This window comes from Natrix helvetica (genome assembly GCF_964273705.1).
Source record: "Natrix helvetica genome assembly, chromosome: 1".
Classification (NCBI taxonomy): domain Eukaryota; kingdom Metazoa; phylum Chordata; class Lepidosauria; order Squamata; family Natricidae; genus Natrix; species Natrix helvetica.
This window is the reverse complement of record NC_138548.1, coordinates 356,777,020-356,795,967: the sequence shown is the minus strand read 5'-3', so window position 1 is coordinate 356,795,967 and position 18,948 is coordinate 356,777,020. Positions and strand designations below refer to the sequence as shown.

The 18,948-nt window shown below is 42.6% G+C and overlaps 1 protein-coding gene across 6 annotated transcripts in view; it reads right to left on the bottom strand.

The window, feature by feature from the left end:
• Nucleotides 1-18,948, bottom strand: part of LOC309384253 (uncharacterized protein) — a 136,255-nt gene that overhangs the window by 21,397 nt on the left and 95,910 nt on the right. The window contains exons 1-4 of one of the 6 annotated variants that reach the window (XM_081937511.1): nt 18,877-18,940; nt 17,469-17,628; nt 13,952-15,698; nt 13,088-13,531 (exon numbers count right to left, since the gene is read on the bottom strand). In XM_081937511.1, the coding sequence (XP_081793637.1) occupies nt 13,959-15,005 (1,047 nt within the window). In that variant the 5' untranslated portion in view covers nt 15,006-15,698; nt 17,469-17,628; nt 18,877-18,940 and the 3' untranslated portion in view covers nt 13,088-13,531; nt 13,952-13,958. Of the gene's footprint in view, nt 1-13,087; nt 15,699-17,468; nt 17,629-18,876; nt 18,948 lie in introns of those variants that run through there. The other 5 variants (XM_081937517.1, XM_081937515.1, XM_081937518.1 and 2 more) reach the window with 5 other exon arrangements.

Here is an 18,948-nt window from a genome sequence, read left to right as displayed (position 1 = left end):
AAACCAAGAATTAATTATAAATTATTTCAAGACCTAAGGAACGAGGAGATTGTGCTTACCCGATTGCTGCTTCGACCCTTGGAAGAGGCGCCAGAGCCTCTCTGTACGTCTCTCTCCCCTCGTCTTCCGTGAGTGTTTCGGAAGAGGAAGTTCCTCTGTGCTCCTTTTTTCCATCCCTTCTAGCAATTCAAAACTCGACGGTTTTAACTCCTTTAAGGTCAACCGGAGAGGCCGCTATTGTACTTCCATGAGTGTTTCGGAAGAGGAAGTTCCTCTGCTCCTTTTTTCCATCCTTTCTAGCAATTCAATACTCAATGGTTTTAAACTCCTTAAGGTGAACCGGAGAGGCCGCTATTGTACTGTTGGCTTTACAGTCACAGATGCTGCCATCTCGCCATAGGAAGCCAAAAAACAGGCTTGTCCCATCTCTACCAATGGCATTGGCCAGATCCTCTCACTGATTATGTGCTACCAGTCATTTCCAAACTCCTAGCAACCTATATTTGCAGCTGAGCCAAGCGAAATATAATAAGTAATAATAATACAATAGTAGAGTTGGAAGGGACCTTGCAAGTCTTCTAGTCCAACCCCCTACCCAGGCAGGAAACCCTATACCGTTTCAGACAGATGGCTATCCAACATCTTCTTAAAGACTTCCAGTGTTGGGGCATTCACAACTTCTGGAGGCAAGCTGTTCCACTGATTAATTGTTCCAACTGTCAGGAAGTTTCTCCTCAGTTCTAAGTTGCTTCTCTCCTTGATTAGTTTCCACCCATTGCTTCTTGTTCTACCCTCAGGTACCTTGGAAAATAGTTTGACTCCCTCTTCTTTGTGGCAACCCCTGAGATATTGGAACACTGCTATCATGTCTCCCCTAATCCTTCTTTCTATTAAACTAGACATACCCAGTTCCTGCAACCGTTCTTCATATGTTTTAGTCTCCAGTCCCCTAATCATCTTTGTTGTTCTTCTCTGCACTCTTTCTAGAGTCTCCACATCTTTTCTACATCGTGGTGACCAAAACTGAATGCAGTATTCCAAGTGTGGCCTTACCAAGGCATTATAAAGTGGTATTAACACTTCACGTGATCTTGATTCTATCCCTCTGTTGATGCAGCCTAGAACTGTGTTGGCTTTTTTGGCACCTGCTTCACACTGCTGGCTCATATTTAAATGGTTGTCCACTAGAACTCTAAGATCCCTCTCACAGTTACTACTATTGAGCACAGTACCACCTATACTGTACCTGTGCATTCCGTTTTTGTTGCCTAAATGTAGAACCTTACTCTTTTCACCATTGAATTTCATTTTATTAGTGCCCAATGTTCAAGTTTGTCAAGATCCTTCTGTATCTTAAGCCTATCTTCTGGAGTGTTGGCTATTCCTGCCAGCTTGGTGTCATCTGCAAAATTGATGAGTTCCCCATTTATTCCCTCATCCAAATCATTGATGAAGATGTTGAAGAATACTGGGCCTAAAACAGAGCCTTGGGGTACTCCACTGCATACTTCCCTCCATGTAGATGCAGTTCCATTGAGGACTACACGTTGAGTGCGGTTGGTCAGCCAGTTACGAATCCATCTGGTGGTGATCCTGTCTAACCCACATTCTTCTACTTTATCCAGTAGTAGGTTATGGTCTACCTTATCAAAAGCCTTACTGAAGTCCAAGTAAACTATATCAACGGCATTCCTCTGGTCCACTAATTTTGTCACATTATCAAAGAATGCAATAAGATTAGTCTGGCATGATCTGTTTTTGACAAATCCATGTTGACTTTTGGCTATTACTTTGTTTGCTTCTAGGTGTTCGCAAATTCGTTGCTTGATTATTTTTTCCAGAATCTTTCCTGGTATTGAGGTCAGGCTGATAGGTCGCGCGGCGGAGGCGATCCAGGCCCAGGCGATGGAGACGCACGTCTCGTGCCTGTTCAGGGACCGTCCCGAGGCTTCCCTGAAGCCTTCGGAGCGCTTAAAACAACCCTCTGAGCAACCCGGAAGCCTCCGGACGTTCCCTGAAGCCTCCGGAGGGCCTCCGGGGGGTCGGGGGAGGCTCTTTTTGCCTTCCCCAGGCTCCTATAAAGCCTCTGGAGCCTGGGGAGGGCGAAAAAAGCATGTAAAAATGGGAGGGGCGCATTGTGCGTGCATGCACACTGGGGGCACGCATTGCATTATGGGTGCGGCACGCCCGCACACGACCCCCCCACTTGTGGCACGCGACCCAAAAAAGGTTCGCCATCGCTGGTATAGGTGGTACCTTGCTCAGTAGTAGTAACTGTGGAAGGGATCTTGGAGTCCTAGTGGACAACCATTTAAATATGAGCCAGCAGTGTGCAGCAGCTGCCAAAAAAGCCAACACAGTCCTAGGCTGCATCAACAGAGGGATAGAATCAAGATCACGTGAAGTGTTAATACCACTTTATAATGCCTTGGTAAGGCCACACTTGGAATACTGCATTCAGTTTTGGTCACCACGATGTAGAAAAGATGTGGAGACTCTAGAAAGAGTGCAAAGAAGAGCAACAAAGATGATTAGGGGACTGGAGACTAAAACATATGCAGGAACTGGGTATGTTTAGTTTAAGAGAAAGAAGGACTAGGGGAGACATGATAGCAGTGTTCCAATATCTCAGGGGTTGCCACAAAGAAGAGGGAGTCAAACCATTCTCCAAGGCACCTGAGAGTAGAACAAGAAGCAATGGGTGGAAACTAATCAAGGAGAGAAGCAACTTAGAACTGAGGAGAAATTTCCTGACAGTTAGAACAATTAATCAGTGGAACAGCTTGCCTCCAGAAGTTGTGAATGCCCCAACACTGGAAGTCTTTAAGAAGATGTTGGATAGCCATTTGTCTGAAACAGTATAGGGTTTCCTGCCTAGGCAGGGGGTTGGACTAGAAGACCTCCAAGGTCCCTTCCAACTCTACCATTGTATTGTATTGTATTATTGTATTATGGCAAAATGGCAGCTGATTCCACAAGTCTATTGCATGGCCTAGGGATTAATACCGAGCACAGTCAAAGTAACGGCTGCTTCGTTAACATAGTCACGCAGGGAAGAGATGCATATCCTGCCCTCTTCCCCACATGAGGTTCAGAGATCTTCAAAAGGTATGGAGGAGGAAGAGGCTGTGACGCCTGGTAGGGAGGGAGTCAGGCTTAAGTATTGCAGGGTTCCAGTAAAGTGGGGGCCCTCTGGGGGAGGCAAAGGCCTACGGGGACCATGTGGAGACTCTATGGTGGAAGGAAAGACCTGTGAGGGAGGGAAAGGCTCAGGAGAAACCAAATGTTTGGATAAGGAAGCCTTTGTAAGTCAGGCCTGGGCCTGCCCTAGGCCTACAAGAGCTTCCCGAAACTCTGAGGTAGCCACTGTTGCGCTTAACAACTTGCACATTCATTTGATCGCTTCATCAGGGAGAGATGGGGGTGGCGGTAATTCAACAAGGTAATCTCACTTAGCCACTGTTACAACATGCAACCAAATTTGACAGGCCCCATTACAGTTGCATCTTGAGGATTACTTGTATCATGGCTGGGGAATTATGGCACTCATAATCTGGAGGACAAGAAGACGGAAACTCCACATGGTGGAATTCCAAAATCAATATAAAACATCCACCACCCAAAAGCCTTTTTGAGCAATTCCACAATTTCTGAACAACCTTTATCAAGCGAGAGTTTCCTCTTTATTCTCTCCACCTACTGGTCTAAATCTGAGATGTATCAGATTTCAAAGAGTCGATTTCTCATCTACACTCTCAATGGGAGATCAGGAATGAAATTGAAGCTTTCTGTAAATTCATTAACTTTTGCCTCCTGTGGATCTTTTTGTGTGCAATAAAAGTAGATTTATACCTGAAGTAACATCAACAGACTGGACTTTGGAAAGCTCTCTCCCATGTGATTCCTCTGGTGTTTCTGCAGGATTGAATTGAAACGGAAACTTTTCCCACAATCAGGACATCCAAAGGGTTTCTCTTCTGTGTATATCCTATGGTGTCTTGCAAATGGCCATTTCTAATGAATTTTCCCCATGGTCAGGGCATTTAAACTGTTTCCTCTCCTGTGAGTCCTCTGATGTAACATCATATTGTAATTGCAACTGTAACTTTTGCCACAAACAGGACACTTATATGGTTTCTCTCCTGTGTGAGTCCACTGGTGTTTCATCAGGTTGGAATTCTGACTGAAACCTTTCCCACAGATAGGACATTCAAAGCGTTTCTCTCCTGTGTGAGTCCACTGGTGTTTCATCAGGTTGGAATTCTGACTGAAACCTTTCCCACAGATACGACATTCAAAGGGTTTCTCTCCTGTGTGAGTCCTCTGGTGTATCACTAGGTAGGAATTCTGACTGAAACCTTTCCCACAGATAGGACATTCAAAGGGTTTCTCTCCTGTGTGAGTCCTCTGGTGTATCACCAGGTTGGAATTCTGACTAAAACCTTTCCCACAAACAGGACATTCAAAGGGTTTCTCTCCTGTGTGAGTCCTCTGGTGTATCACTAAGTTGGAATTCTGAGTGAAACATTTTCCACAGTCAGGACATTCAAAGAGTTTCTCTCCTCTGTGAGTCCTCTGGTGTATCACTAGGTCAGTATTCCGAATAAAACCTTTTCCACAGTCAGGACATTCAAAGGGTTTCTCTCCTGTGTGAGTCCTCTGGTGGTTCACTAGGTGGGAAATCCGACTGAAACCTTTACCACAGATAGGACATTCAAAGGGTTTCTCTCCTGTGTGAGTCCTCTGGTGTATCACTAGGTGGGAATTGCGAGTGAAACATTTCCCGCAATCAGGACACACAAATGATTTCCTTTTTGTGTGCATCCTCTAGTGTATCACCAGGCCGGTGTTTAGAGTGAAACTTTTCACACAATCAGGATTCTCCCTGGTGTGAGTTCTCTAATGTATCACCAAGTTGCCAAGCTCACTTCATTGGGAGAACATGTAGGGCTCCTCTCCTATGTGGGTCCTTCCATGAACCATAAGGAAGCTGTTCTGACTAAAGCTTTGGCCACATTAGTATTGCTTTTCTCCAACATGGATCATTTTGTGCACACTCAGTTGTGATTTGAAATACGCACTTTGCCCACAATAGCCACGTCTATGGAGCTGCAAAACGGGATCACGTGACCCTAGAACAGGGCAACTGTCATAAATGTGAGTTAGCTGCCAAGGATTCAAAAATAAATCACGGGACCATGGGGCTGCTGCTATAGTCATAAGTGTGAAAAATGGTCATCAGTCAGGTTTTTCAGTGGCATTGTCACTTCGAATGGCTACTAAACAAACTGTTATAAGCCGAGGACTACCTGTAATGTATCCTTGTGTTCTGCATACTCTACTTTTTCCAGTTCGAAATCTCTTCTTGATCACCTGCTGAGGAAGGAGAATTTTGTGAGTTTCTGAAGGAAATGGAAATGTTTTGATTTCTGGCTTTATTGACTTTCCTTTTTAACATTGCTTGTTATTCTCAGTTGTCCGGAGTTCTCTTATTGGCATCCTCTTTGCCTGCAAGATTCAAAGAAATTGTTTATAAAATGTTTGCAGAAGATGTAAAAAAGAAAACTATATACATTAAAGGTAAAAAGGAAATATTGCACAATGCTAAAATAACCTTAGATTAATTATGATTTCTTTGACACATTGAAGATTACAGAGATTCAAGTTCACATTTGCATTCAACCATGAAATTCTCTGGTTGACTTGAGTCAACACAAATTCTTAGAATAGCAATTATTGGCTAGAATCGCTGTCATTAAGATGAATACAATATATAACAGAATAATAGAGTGGGAAGGGACCTTAAAGGTCTTCTTGTCCAACCCTCTGCTCTACCATTTCAGAAGTGGCCGTCAAATCTCTTTTTGGAAGCCTCCAGTGATGGAGCACCCAAAACGTATGAAGGCGACCTATTCCATTGGTTGATTGCTGTAATCGTTAGGAATTTTCTTTTTAGTTATAGGTTGCTTCTTTCTTTGGTTAGTTTCCATCCATCGTTTCTTTTGGTACTTCGGAAAATAAATGGACTTGTCTTTGTATTCATAGGAGCCCCTCAAATATTGGAAGACAATTGTCATGTCTCCGCTAGTCCTTCTCATTAGACTAGACATGTCCAATACCTGTAACCATTCTTTGTATGTTTTAGCCTCCAGGACCCTAATTACCAAAGATGCATTTTCTCTTTCAGACTTTACCAATACTAAATCTAAAATTCATAGGGTTATCAGTGCATGTAACATAAATGTTTGTGCAGGTAACATTATCACTCCTGCTGTCAAGCAAAACCAAGCATTTAATAGTAAGTGGCATACCATGTGCATGAATCATACAAGTGGCAAGAAAATAGGGGCAATCCATTGGGAGGGTGGGGGTTTGGTACTCTGAAAAATAAATGGACTTGTCTTTGTCTTTATAGGAGCCCCTCAAATATTGGAACACTGTTGTCATGTCTCCACTAGTCCTTCTCATTCGACTATACATGCCCAATTCCTATAACCATTCTTTGTACGTTTTAACCTCCAGCACCCTAATTACCAAAAATACATTTTCTGTTTTAGACTGATGAAAGAAATGTCCTTCTGGGTTTGCCTCCAAGTGGGGAAAAAGACACTGGAGACATGGAGGCTGCTTGGAAAGATGGTTTTAATGGTGGACAGGACCACATGGCTTGAGTCCTGAACAGAAAAGGTGATCACATGCTTCGATGTTGGTGGAGAAGAAGAGAAGGGCCGATGGAGGGGCTTGCTAGGCTGTTTATAACCTGTTCAGTCCCACCTGTCTGTTTCCTGTTCCTGTGTGAGAAATGTATTCTGATTGGTTGTCACACTCACATGGGCCCATGCAGGGGCAACTCTCTAGGCCGAGTCCAGGTTTGGTTGAATTCTCAAATGCCATGTGGTCAGTTGAGTAAAGGCTTATATTATCCTGCCTTCATTCCCATCCCCCTGGAGCTGAAGGGGAGAACTCTTTATTATGTAAAGGGATTGGATTGGCCTTCTTAACGGCCCATTGACAAAGTGGGTGGAGGCAGGAAGCTACAGGGAGCTATTCTCAATTTAAAACATGTTTCCTCCTTTTCACATCTAGGGAAATATAATATTCTGCCTTATCAATATTTCCTAGGATATTTCATTTTTCTGGGAGAGGGCTGGGTGATAACTTCCTACAAGACTTTACAAAAACTTGTAAGTGATACTCCATTTAAACAGTGGCAGATGGAGATCTCTGAGTTTATATTGCAAGGGATAAAACCAATAATTAATTATAAATTATTTCAAGACCTAAGGAACGAGGAGATTGTGTTTACCAGATTGCTGCTTCGATCCTTGGAAGAGGCGCCAGAGCCTCTCTGCACGTCTCTCTCCCCTCATCTTCCGTGAGTGTTTCGGAAGAGGAAGTTCCTCTGTCCTCCTTTTTTCCATCCCTTCTAGCAATTCAAAACTCGACGGTTTTAACTCCGTTAAGGTCAACCGGAGAGGCCGCTATTGTACTTCCGTGAGTGTTTCGGAAGAGGAAGTTCCTCTGTGCTCCTTTTTTCCATCCTTTCTAGCAATTCAATACTCGATGGTTTTAACTCCTTTAAGGTCAACTGAAGAAGCCGCTATTGTACTGTTGGCTTTCAGGTCACAGATGCTGCCATCTCGCCATAGGAGGCCGAAAAACAGGCTTCTCCCATCTCTAACAACGGCATTGGCCAGATCCTCTCACTGATTGTGTGCTACCAGTCATTTCCAAACTCCTAGCAACCTATATTTGCAGCTGAGCCAAGCGAAATATAAGAAGTACTTTAAGACTGCTATCACATCACTCCAGTCCTTCTCTCTGTTACCCAATTGCTACAATTGTTCATCGTATGTTTTACCCACCAATCCCCTTCATGACTTTGTTCTTCTTCTCTGCAGTCTTTCTATGGCCTAAACACTTTTGTATCCTGGTGACCAAAACTGGATGCAGTATTCAAAGTGTTAGTCTTACTACAGTATAACACAGTACTAACACTTGATATTATATTGATACCATCGCTGTAATGCTGCAGAGGAGGGCTGAATTGACTTTTTCGGCAATTACAGCGCACTGTGATTGTTTCTAGGTCCCTGACATAATTCCTGCTCTTGAGCCAAGTACAACCGCTTCTATTGATGTGCATTTCGCTTTTCTTGCCTCAGTGTAAGACCTTTCTTTTCTCACCACTGAATTGCATTTTACTGGAAAGGCCCAGTGACCACATGTTTCAAGATCCTTCTGTGTCTTGGGCTTATCCTCTAAAGCAGTGATGGCAGACCTTTCCGGGGATGCGACCCGGAACAGAAGCTGCCAAGTGGGCATGCAAGAGTCGGGAAATGAACTTCCTCTTTCTGACACGTGCATGTGCACCGGCCAGCTTGTCTTCCGGTTACTGGCGTGCACAACAATCAGCTGGCCATTTGGTGTACCAGATTGGGAACTCTATTATACTGTGGCTATATTAACATGGCTAAGGGAATGGATAATGCTGAGAAATAAAAGATTACTCAAATTGGAAGGTCATGACCTCCAAGCAGGCTGGCATGCCTTCCTCTGGTATGAAAAAGGATCTGCACAGAAATATTTTAGTAGACATTACATTAGACAATCTCTGTTAATCATATGGAATAAAATTAAACATGACCACTATACTAAAATACCTATTTGGCTATCTACGATGGAAGCATACATACACCCAAATTTAATTAACATGGAAACTATAGTCACATATAAAGAGCTATTGAACAGGCAGGGGGAGATCAAAACTAGAGCAGAATTGACATCACAAGGAATACAAATAGAATGGTGGTCTTATTTACAGATACAATCAAGGTAGCACAGGATAGGAAGAACGAAGGTATTGCCAAAGACTACACAATATTAGATAAACTGTTGATACAGACAGAAAACAGACTGATCAAAGTGCTGTATAGATTTTTGTTGGAATATAAACTAGAGGAAGAACATGTCAAAGAAAACATGGTCGCCTGGGCGAAAAATTTTGGTTACAATGTGGAATTGGCTAAGTGGGAAAAACTTTGGATACTTAATCAGAAATTAACATTGGCTACGGAGTATAAAGAAAATCTTTACAAGATGTTCTACAGATGGCATCTCCCGCCAGCACGGCTATCTAAAATGTTCAAAAATTTGGCCCCAAATTGCTGGAAGTGTAAAAAAACACCAGGCACCTTCTCCCATATGTGGTGGACGTGCAATGAGGCAAAAAAATATTGGAAAATGATCCAATCATGGTTAGAACAAATGGTGGGAGAACAAATTATGTTTAAACCAGAAACTTTTCTCCTAGGCATAATACCGGAGGGGTTTAAGAAAGATACACTCTATCTTATATACTGACTGCAGCGCGCATAACCTACGCACAGCATTGGAAAAAAGAAAATACACCATCAGAGCTAGATATAATCAGAAAAGTGTTGGCCTGTGCAGAAGCAGATAGGCCAGGGATGGCGAACCTTTTTTGGGTCGCGTGCCATAAGTGGGGGGGAGCGCAGGGGGGTCGTGTGCAGGCGTGCCGCACCCATAATGCAATGCATGACCCCCCAGTGCGCATGCGCGCACTACAGGCACGACCCCATTTTTGCATGCTTTTTTCGCCCTCCCCAGGCTCCAGAGGCTTTATAGAAGCATGGGGAGGGCGAAAACAGCCTCCCCTGCCCCCCCGGAAGTCCTCCGGAGGCTTCAGGGGCCTTCAGGAGGCTTCCCGGAAGCCTCAGAAGCAGTCAAAACGACGCTCCGAGCAAACCGGAAGTCACTTCTGGTTTGCTCGGAGGGTCGTTTTAAGCGCTCCGAAGGCTTCCCGGAAGCCTCAGAAGCAGTCAAAACGACGCTCCGAGCAAACCGGAAGTCACTTCTGGTTTGCTCGGAGGGTCATTTTAAGCGCTCCCTGAAGCCTCCAGAGCAGTCAAAACGATCCTCTGAGCAAACAGGAAGTCTGTTCCTGAAATTCCGGTTTGCCCATAGGGCCGGGTTTTTGCGCTCCAGAGGCTTCAGGGAAGCTCATGAAGCCTCCGGAGGGTCTCGGGGGCGGGGAAGGCTCTTTTCGCCCTTTCCAGGCTCCTATAAAGCCTCTGGAGCCTGGGGGGGGCAAAAAATGGCTTTAAAAAAGGGTGAACTCAGATGGCCAGCATGTGCATGCACGCTGGCCAGCTGACAGGGCAGTGCCTTGCGTGCCCTGACAAATGGCTCCATAGGTTTGCCATCGTGCCATAGGTTCGCCATCACTGAGATAGGCTCACTTTGGAACTTAAAAATAAAGGGGAATCAGAATATTTTGAGGTATGGAATAGATTTTATGACTGGTATAAGTTAAGATGACAAGACTGGAACAAATGTATATATGACGATCGAACAGAAGGACAGACAATGTATTAAGTAGAATAACTGTTAATGGTTGAAACCAGCTGTACATAATGTGAATATATGATCACCCCGACCCCGCAGCATTGCATTGTTTTAAATGTAAAAACAATAAATATATATATATATAAAAAAAACAATCAGCTGGCCATTGCACATGCGCACAACGGAAACCAGAAGACCAGCTCTTCCAGTTTCTGGGATTGCCGCACACGTTAAGAAAAGCTGATTGTCAAACATGCATGTGCGCCAGAAATCCAGGAGAGGAACGGGCGATGCTGCATGTGCTATAGGTTTGCCATCACTGGTCTAAAGTATTGTCTGTTCCCTGCAAATGGGTGTCACCTGCAAATTTGATGAGTTCTCTTTTAATGTCTTCATCTAAGAAGTCATGATTGAGCACAGCCAAAAAATTGCCAAAAAAATGGCCCATGAAACTTCCCAGAAACAGCCTGAAAAATGGCCTCAAATAGCCTGGAAATGGCCTAAAACTGGCCAAAAATGCCCCCAAACCAGGCTGAAATCAGCCTGAAAAATGACCTGAAAAATAGTCCAAAAAGTGGTCCTAAAAATGGTCCAAATCAGCCCACAAAATGGCCAAAAAAAGCTCCCAGCTTGAAAAACATCCCCAAAACATCCAAAAAAACGATCCTGGAAATGGCCTGAAAAATGGCCCAAATAACATCCCAGAAAGTGCCTAAAAACTACCCCCCAAAAGGCCCCAAATGGCCCAAAGAACAGCCCAGAAATGGCCCCAAAACAGCCAAAAACGTCCCAAAATACGGCCTGACAACAGCCTGAAAACAGCCCCAAAGTAGCCTGGAAAATTCCCCAGAAAATGCCCCACAAATAGTCTGAGAAATGGCCCAAAACAGCCCAGAAATGACCTGAAAAACGGCCCAAAATGGCCAATATAATCCAAAAAACAACACAGAAACTGCCTAAAAAACAGACAAAAAAATGGCAAAAAACAGCTCAAAACAGCCCAAACACAACTCAAAAGACAGTCCCGAAAAACTGATGGAAGCATTTGGGATTATGAGCAGACACAAATGAATTCTTTTGTGAACCCGAACTCTTCCCAAGAAGCTCCCATGAGAAGCATAGCTACTTCTTAAAAGATTCCTCACCATGATTTGGAAACTGCTGGTTGGTTGGAGAAGGTTGAAGGAATTTGGAGTGAACAGATTCGATGTGTGATGAACGGACTTTGAAGGGAAGTTGGTTGTCACTGGGAAATGGACTTGCCATATCCAACTGGAAAACTATTTGGATTGTAGTGTGGTGAAAATGGATCGACAACAGAGGATTATGATTTTGAGGAATAAGACACAATAGTTGTTTTATTGTTCTCAAACAAAATATTAAGAAAAAGTTTTATTCGTAAGAATCAAACAAAGGTATTTCATCCCGGACAGCTCACAGACAATGATTATGGTGACTTATGGTAAATAAGTCTTTATACAAATTAAATGCAAAACTTTGTTAATGCTTTGATGTTTTAACTTTGCTTTTGGTTCACTTGTTAACTACTTTTTGAATTCTGCTTTGCAAGGAGGAAGCTAATTGTTCCAATATATTCATGAATAATCAACTGGGGGGTGGGTAAAATATGTAAATCGTTTTTTGTCTTCTTGAATCCCTTTTTCTCTTCTATTTAAATGTTGTGCCTATTGTTTTGTTTTTTACAATTTCTTTCTTTTTTTGAATTTGTAATTTAAATTAATTTTCCCGAATATTTTTTTTTAAAGCCACTTTACAAGAAACAAGTTCATGGACTGCTCTATTTCTAACCCGCCTCTAAATTCATGGAAACCTAGCATTATAGTCTTGGAAGGGACCCTGGAGGTCTTCTAGTCCAACCTGCTGCTCAAGGCGGGAGCTTTATACCACGCCATTTAAACGGTTGTCCAGCCTATTCTTCAAAATCTCCAGTGATGGAGCACCCACAATCCCTGGAGGCAAGCTATTGCATTCATTCATAGCTCTTACTGACAGTCAATTTCTCTTTACTTCTAGCTTGGGCCTCATTTTAACAAGCTTCCACCCATTATTTTTTCTCCTGCCATCCGGTGCCCTTGAGAATAAGTCTTCTCTGCTCTTCTCTGCACACTTTCTAGGCTCTCAACAACTTTTTTGTATCATGGTGACCAGAACTGGACACAGTATTCTGAGTGTGGTATCATCAGTATAAAACAATTCTCTCTTCTTGTTGTCTTGACATTATTCCTCTTTTGATACAGCCTAGAACTGCATTGGCTTTTATTGGATGCTGCAGCACAAAACTGGCATGAGTGGTATTTGTCCACTTATCATGCCAGGGATACATGGCTTGCCCTTTTGGAGATCTCCCTAAGTATTGCAGGCTTCCAGTAAAGTGGGGGCCCTGTGGGGGAGGGAAAGGCCTATGGGGACCATGTGGAGACTCTATGGTGGAAGGAAAGACCTGTGAGGGAGGGAAAGGCTCAGGAGAAACCAAATGTTTGTATAAGGAAGCCTTTGTAAATCAAGCCTGGGACTGCCCTAAGCCTCCAAGAGCTTCCCCAACTCTGAGATTGTATCATAGCTGGGGAATTATGGCGCTCATAATCTGGAGGACAACAAGATAGGAGACAGAAACTTCACATGGTGGAATTCCAAAATCAATATAAAACACCCACCACCCAAAAGCCTTTTTGAGCAATTCCACAATTTCTGAACAACCTTTGTCAAGCAAGAGTTTCCACTTTATTCTCTCCACATACTGTCTAAATTTTGAGATGTGTCAGAGTTCAAAGAGTCGATTTCTCATCTACACTCTCAATGGGAGATCAGGAATGAAATTCAAGCTTTCGCTAAATTCATTAACTTTTGCCTCCTGTGGATCTTTTTGTGTGCAATAAAAGAAGATTTATACCTGAAGTATATGACTGGACTTTTGAAAGCTCTCTCCCATGTGAGTCCTCTGGTGTTTCACCAGGATTGAATTGAAACGGAAACTTTCTCCCACAATCAGGACATTCAAAGGGTTTCTCTCCTGTGTGAGTCCTCTGGTGTGTCACTAAGCTGGAGCTATAACTGAAACATTTACCACAAACAGATCATTTGAAAGGTTTCTTTCCTGTGTGAGTCCTCTGGTGTTTTACTAGGTGGAAATTCTGACTGAAACCTTTTCCACAGATAGGACATTCAAAGGGTTTTTCTCCTGTGTGAGTCCTCTGGTGTATCACCAGGTGGGAATTCTGATTAAAACTTTTCCCACAATCAGGACATTCAAAGGGTTTCTCTCCTGTGTGCATCCTCTGGTGTTTCACCAGTATTGAATTATTACTAAAGCTTTTTCCACAATCAGGACATTCAAAGCATTTCTCTCCTGTGTGCATCCTCTGGTGTGTCACCAGATTGGAATTATTACTAAAACTTTTTCCACAATCAGGACATTGAAAGGGTTTCTCTCCTGTGTGAGTCCTCTGGTGTTTTACTAGGTGGCACTTCCAACTGAAACATTTCCCTCACATAGGACATTCAAAGGGTTTCTCCCCTGTGTGCTTCCTCTGGTGTTTTACTAGGTGGAAATTCTGTCTGAAACCTTTCCCTCAGATAGGACATTCAAAGGGTTTCTCCCCTGTGTGAGTCCTCTGGTGTTTTACTAGGTAGAAATTCTGACTGAAACATTTCCCACAGATAGGACATTCAAAGGGTTTCTCTCCTGTGTGAGTCCTCTGGTGTTTTACTAGGTAGAAATTCTGACTGAAACATTTCCCACAGATAGGACATTCAAAGGGTTTCTCTCCTGTGTGAATCCTCTGGTGAATCACTAGACTGGAGTTGTGTCTGAAGCTTTTCCCACAGTCAGGACATTCAAAGGGTTTCTCTCCTGTGTGAATCCTCTGGTGTACCACCAGGTGGGAATTGTGATTGAAACGTTTCCCACAGATAGGACATTCAAAGGGTTTCACTCCTCTGTGAGTCCTCTGGTGAATCACTAGGCTGGAGTTGTGTCTGAAGCTTTTCCCACAATTAGGACATTCAAAGGGTTTTTCTCCTGTGTGAGTCCTCTGGTGTCTCACTAGGTGGGAATTTCCAATGAAACATTTTCCGCAATCAGAACATTCAAAGGGTTTCTCTCCTGTGTGAGTCCTCTGGTGAATCACTAGGCTGGAGTTGTGTCTGAAGCTTTTCCCACAATTAGGACATTCAAAGGGTTTCTCTCCTGTGTGAGTCCTCTGGTGTATCACTAGGTCGGAATTCGAAATGAACCTTTTCTCACAGATAGGACATTCAAAGGGTTTCTCTCCTGTGTGGGTCCTCTGGTGTACCACCAGGTAGGAATTGTTATTGAAGCTTTTCCCACAAATAGGACATTCAAAGGGTTTCTCTCCTGTGTGAGTCCTCTGGTGTACCACCAGGTGGGAATTGTGATTGAACCTTTTCCCACAATCAGGACATTCAAAGGGTTTCTCTCCTGTGTGAATCCTCTGGTGGTTCACCAGGCTGCAGTACTCACTGAAACTTTTCCCACAAATAGGACATTCAAAGGGTTTTTCTCCTGTGTGAGTCCTCTGGTGTCTCACTAGGTGGGAATTTGAAATGAAACATTTTCCGCAATCAGAACATTCATGTGGTTTCTCTTTTGTGTGCATCTTCTAGTATATTACCAGGCCGGAGATCATACCAAAACTTTCCCCACCATCAGCGCACTCAAAAGGTTTCTCCCTGGTGTGAGTTCTCTAATGTATCACCAAGCTGCCAAGTTCAACTACATTAGGGACAGTTGTAGGGCTCCTCTCCTATGGGGGTCCTTCCATGAACCACAAGGAAGCTGTTCTGGCTGAAGCTTTGGCCACATTAATATTGCTTTTCTCCAATGTGGATCATTTCGTGAATACTCAGTTGTGATTTGAAATACGCACTTTGCCCACAATATCCACGTCTGTGGAGCTGCAAAATGGGATCACATGACTCCAGAACACGGAAACCATCCTAAATGTGAGTTAGCTGCCAACCACTCAAATATAAATCACGTGGCCATGGGCTGCAATAGTCATAAGTATGAAAAATGGTCATAAGTCAGTTTTTTCACTGGCGTTATAACTTCAAACACTCAGTAAATGAACTGTTGTAAATTGAGAACTACATGTAATGTATCCTTTTGTTCCACATACTTCAAACTCTTTTCAGTTTGAAATCTCTTCTTGATCACCTGCTGGAGTAGGAGAAGAACGTTGGAGTTTTCTGAAGGAAATGGAGAATATTTTTATTTCTGGCTTGATTTGATTTGCTTTTTAACGTTGCTTGTTATTCTCAGTTGTCCTGAGTACTCTTATCCACCTTACCTGTAAGATTCAAAAAAATGTGTAATTGTTATTGTTTATAAAATGGTTGCAGAAGATGTAGAAAAAGAAAACATATACGGTACATTAACAATGGAAAGCAAATATGCCACAATGCTAACGTAACTTTAGATTATGATTTATTTCACACATTGAAGATTACCGAGATCCAAATTGACATTTGCATTCAACCACAAAATTCTCTTGTTGATTTGGGTCAATGCATATTCTTAGAACAGCAATTATTGGATTGAATCGCTGTAATTAGGATTAATACAACATATAACAGAATAATGGAGTTGGAAGGGACCTTGAAGGTCTTTTAGTCCAACCTTCTGCTCTACCATTTCAGACAAGTGGCCGTCAAATCTGTTTTTGGAAGCCTCCAGTGATGGAGCACCCAAAACCTCTGAAGGCAAGATATTCAATTGATTGATTGCTGTAATCTCTCTTTTGTTAGTTTCCATCCATTGTTTCTTTTGGTACTTTGGAAAATCGTTTGACTTTGTTTATATAGGAGCCCCTCAAATATTGGAACGCTGCTGCCATGTCTCCACTAGTCCTCATTATACTAGAAATACCGAATTCCTGTAGGCATTCTTTATATGTTTTAGCCTCCAGCACCGAGATTATAAATATGCATTTTCTGTTTCAGATTTTACCAATAGTTGTGACACTCCATTTAAATAATGGCAGATGTAGATCTCTAAATTTATATTGCAAAGGAGAAAACAAGAATTTAAAATAAATTATTATAAGACGCTAAGGAAAGAGGCTTGGGTTTATCAGATTTGAAATTGTACTTTGATCCTTGTTTTGTCTGGCAAAAAGAGTGGGTGACTCTCCAAATTAAGAGGTTACTTGAGCTAGAGGAATTAAGAATTTGATGGTACAACTATTTATGGTATGATACGGTTAGGGAATGATATAAAGGCAATGAATTTTGGAAATATAAACATTGATGTCATATCAATAGAAAAATGGAAGAATATTTTCATTCCCACAATGGATGAATAGCTGTGTAACCTGATGAAGTTAACAGATGAGTAAATTGACTGCTTTGATTAAAGAAAAGAACAGGAATAATTTTGCTTGTACGTGGAAACTGCTTTTGGATTTTGATCTTGAGATAGAGAAAAAATGAAAAATTTGATTTTGGGTTTTGTTGATTAAAACAAGCTTTATATTATAGAACTACTTTATATTATCATATAAAAGTAAATAGTTGAGTTTTATGTTAGAAGTCAATGCTTTTCTTTTTCCCTTAACCCTACACTTTTCTTGCTCCCCTTTTCATTCCTTCTTTTGCCCTTATCTTCATTTTCCTTTGCACTTTTGTATTTTATATTTTGATCAATTAATAATTTTTTTGTGAAGAAAAAAACCTAAATTCCTAGCACTCCAAAGGGTTATTATGAAATACGGTATATCTGGAAGTTCCAGGGATAGATTATACAATTGTAGATATATGCATACAGAGAAAAGTATAAATAAATAAATCTACAAATTTATATATCTGGAAAATCTATGTATTTTCAGCCTGAAAAATGTTCCAAAATGGTTACAATCAAACCTTTAAAGCTACTTTTAGAGATGTGGGGACTTTAACTGATGAAATGATGCCTAAAGCCTCTGCAAGATTTGAAGCAAACGTTTTGCCCATGGAAGTCCTGACATCCAAATAAGGTCAGAAAGTACGGTACTTTCCACCACCACTCTGGTGACATTCCCATTGAAGCAGACCCTCACTTACTGACTACATTTGGGACTCACATGTGTCACTAAGCAGCTTGATCATGAAGCATGATGTCACATGAGAGTGCCAAGTTACATCTGTTCCTCTGCAGTTGTGGGTTTTTAAAGGCAATTTCAGCAGACCCTGACTGACAACTTCCTGCTGACATCCTGACCGATTTTGCTTGTCAGAAGCTAGCTGGGAAGGTCAAAAAATGGGAAACAGGAGTGTGGCATGCTGCAACCATCATAAATGTGCACCGGTTAGTAGATACCAAATTGATGCAATTCCTTTTTCTGCACCTGCATAACCACAGGAACAATGACCACAGATTTCTGGACCAGGTCTGCATCTGCTTTTGCAGTGCCATGGTAACTTTGAAGGCTCATGTAACAAATTGTAAGCATGGACCACCTATACAAACTGAACATCTGAAAAGGTCCTCAACAGAACCTTTTTAGTTGAACCCGGTTAATACATGGATGGGGCACCAATAGGAAATATCCTGCATGTTGGCTAGACATGGAAGTAAACAAAAGAGTTGAAATTGGAAATCTTCCAATCGACAGAAGAGGAGGCCGAGGGGGGTGAAATGATAGCCGTCTTCCAATACTTGAGGGGCTGCCACAAAGAAGAGGGGCTCAACCTCTTCCCCAGAGCATCTGAAGTCAGAACGAGAAGCAATGGATGGAAACGAATCAAGGAGAGAAGCAACCCAGAAACAAGGAGACATTTCCTGACAAATGGCTCTGCGTGCCACTTGTGGCACGCGTGCCATAGATTCGCCATCACGGACCTATACAAACTGAACATCTGAAAAGGTCCTCAACAGAACCTTTTTAGTTGAACCCGGTTAATACATGGATGGGGCACCAATAGGAAATACTGCGCCTGTAGGCTAGACATGGAAGTAAATAAATCAAAAAGACACAGTGGCAGATCAGTCCAATATTATTACCAAGAAAACATAACGGGGTCCATAACAGAACAAAAGAGTTGAAATTGGAAATCTTCCAGTCTACAGAAGAGGAGGCCGAGGGGTGAAATGATAGCCATCTTCCAATACCTGCCACAAAGAAGAGGGGCTCAACCTCTTCCCCAGAGCATCTGAAGTCAGAACGAGAAGCAATGGATGGAAACGAATCAAGGAGAGAAGCAACCCAGAAACAAGGAGACGTTTCCTGACTGTGAGAACAATTAACCGGTTTGCCTGCAGAAGTTGTGGATGCTCCATCACTGGAGGCTTTCAGGGAGAGACTGGACAGCCATATGCCTGAAATGGAAAAGATCTCCTGCTGGAGAAGGGGGCTGGACTAGATGACCTCAAAGATGCCCCCCAACTGTTATTCCACATTCTATCTAGTTGCTTCTCTGCTTCCAGGCCGTGGAGGGAACCAAAGAGCCCGAGTTGCTCCCGGATTCTTCTCCCACCTGCCCTCAACTCACCTCCCAGGTGCTGCTTTGAGCCTTGGAAGAGACGCCAGAGCCTCTCTGCCCGAAACTCACCCCTCTCTTCCT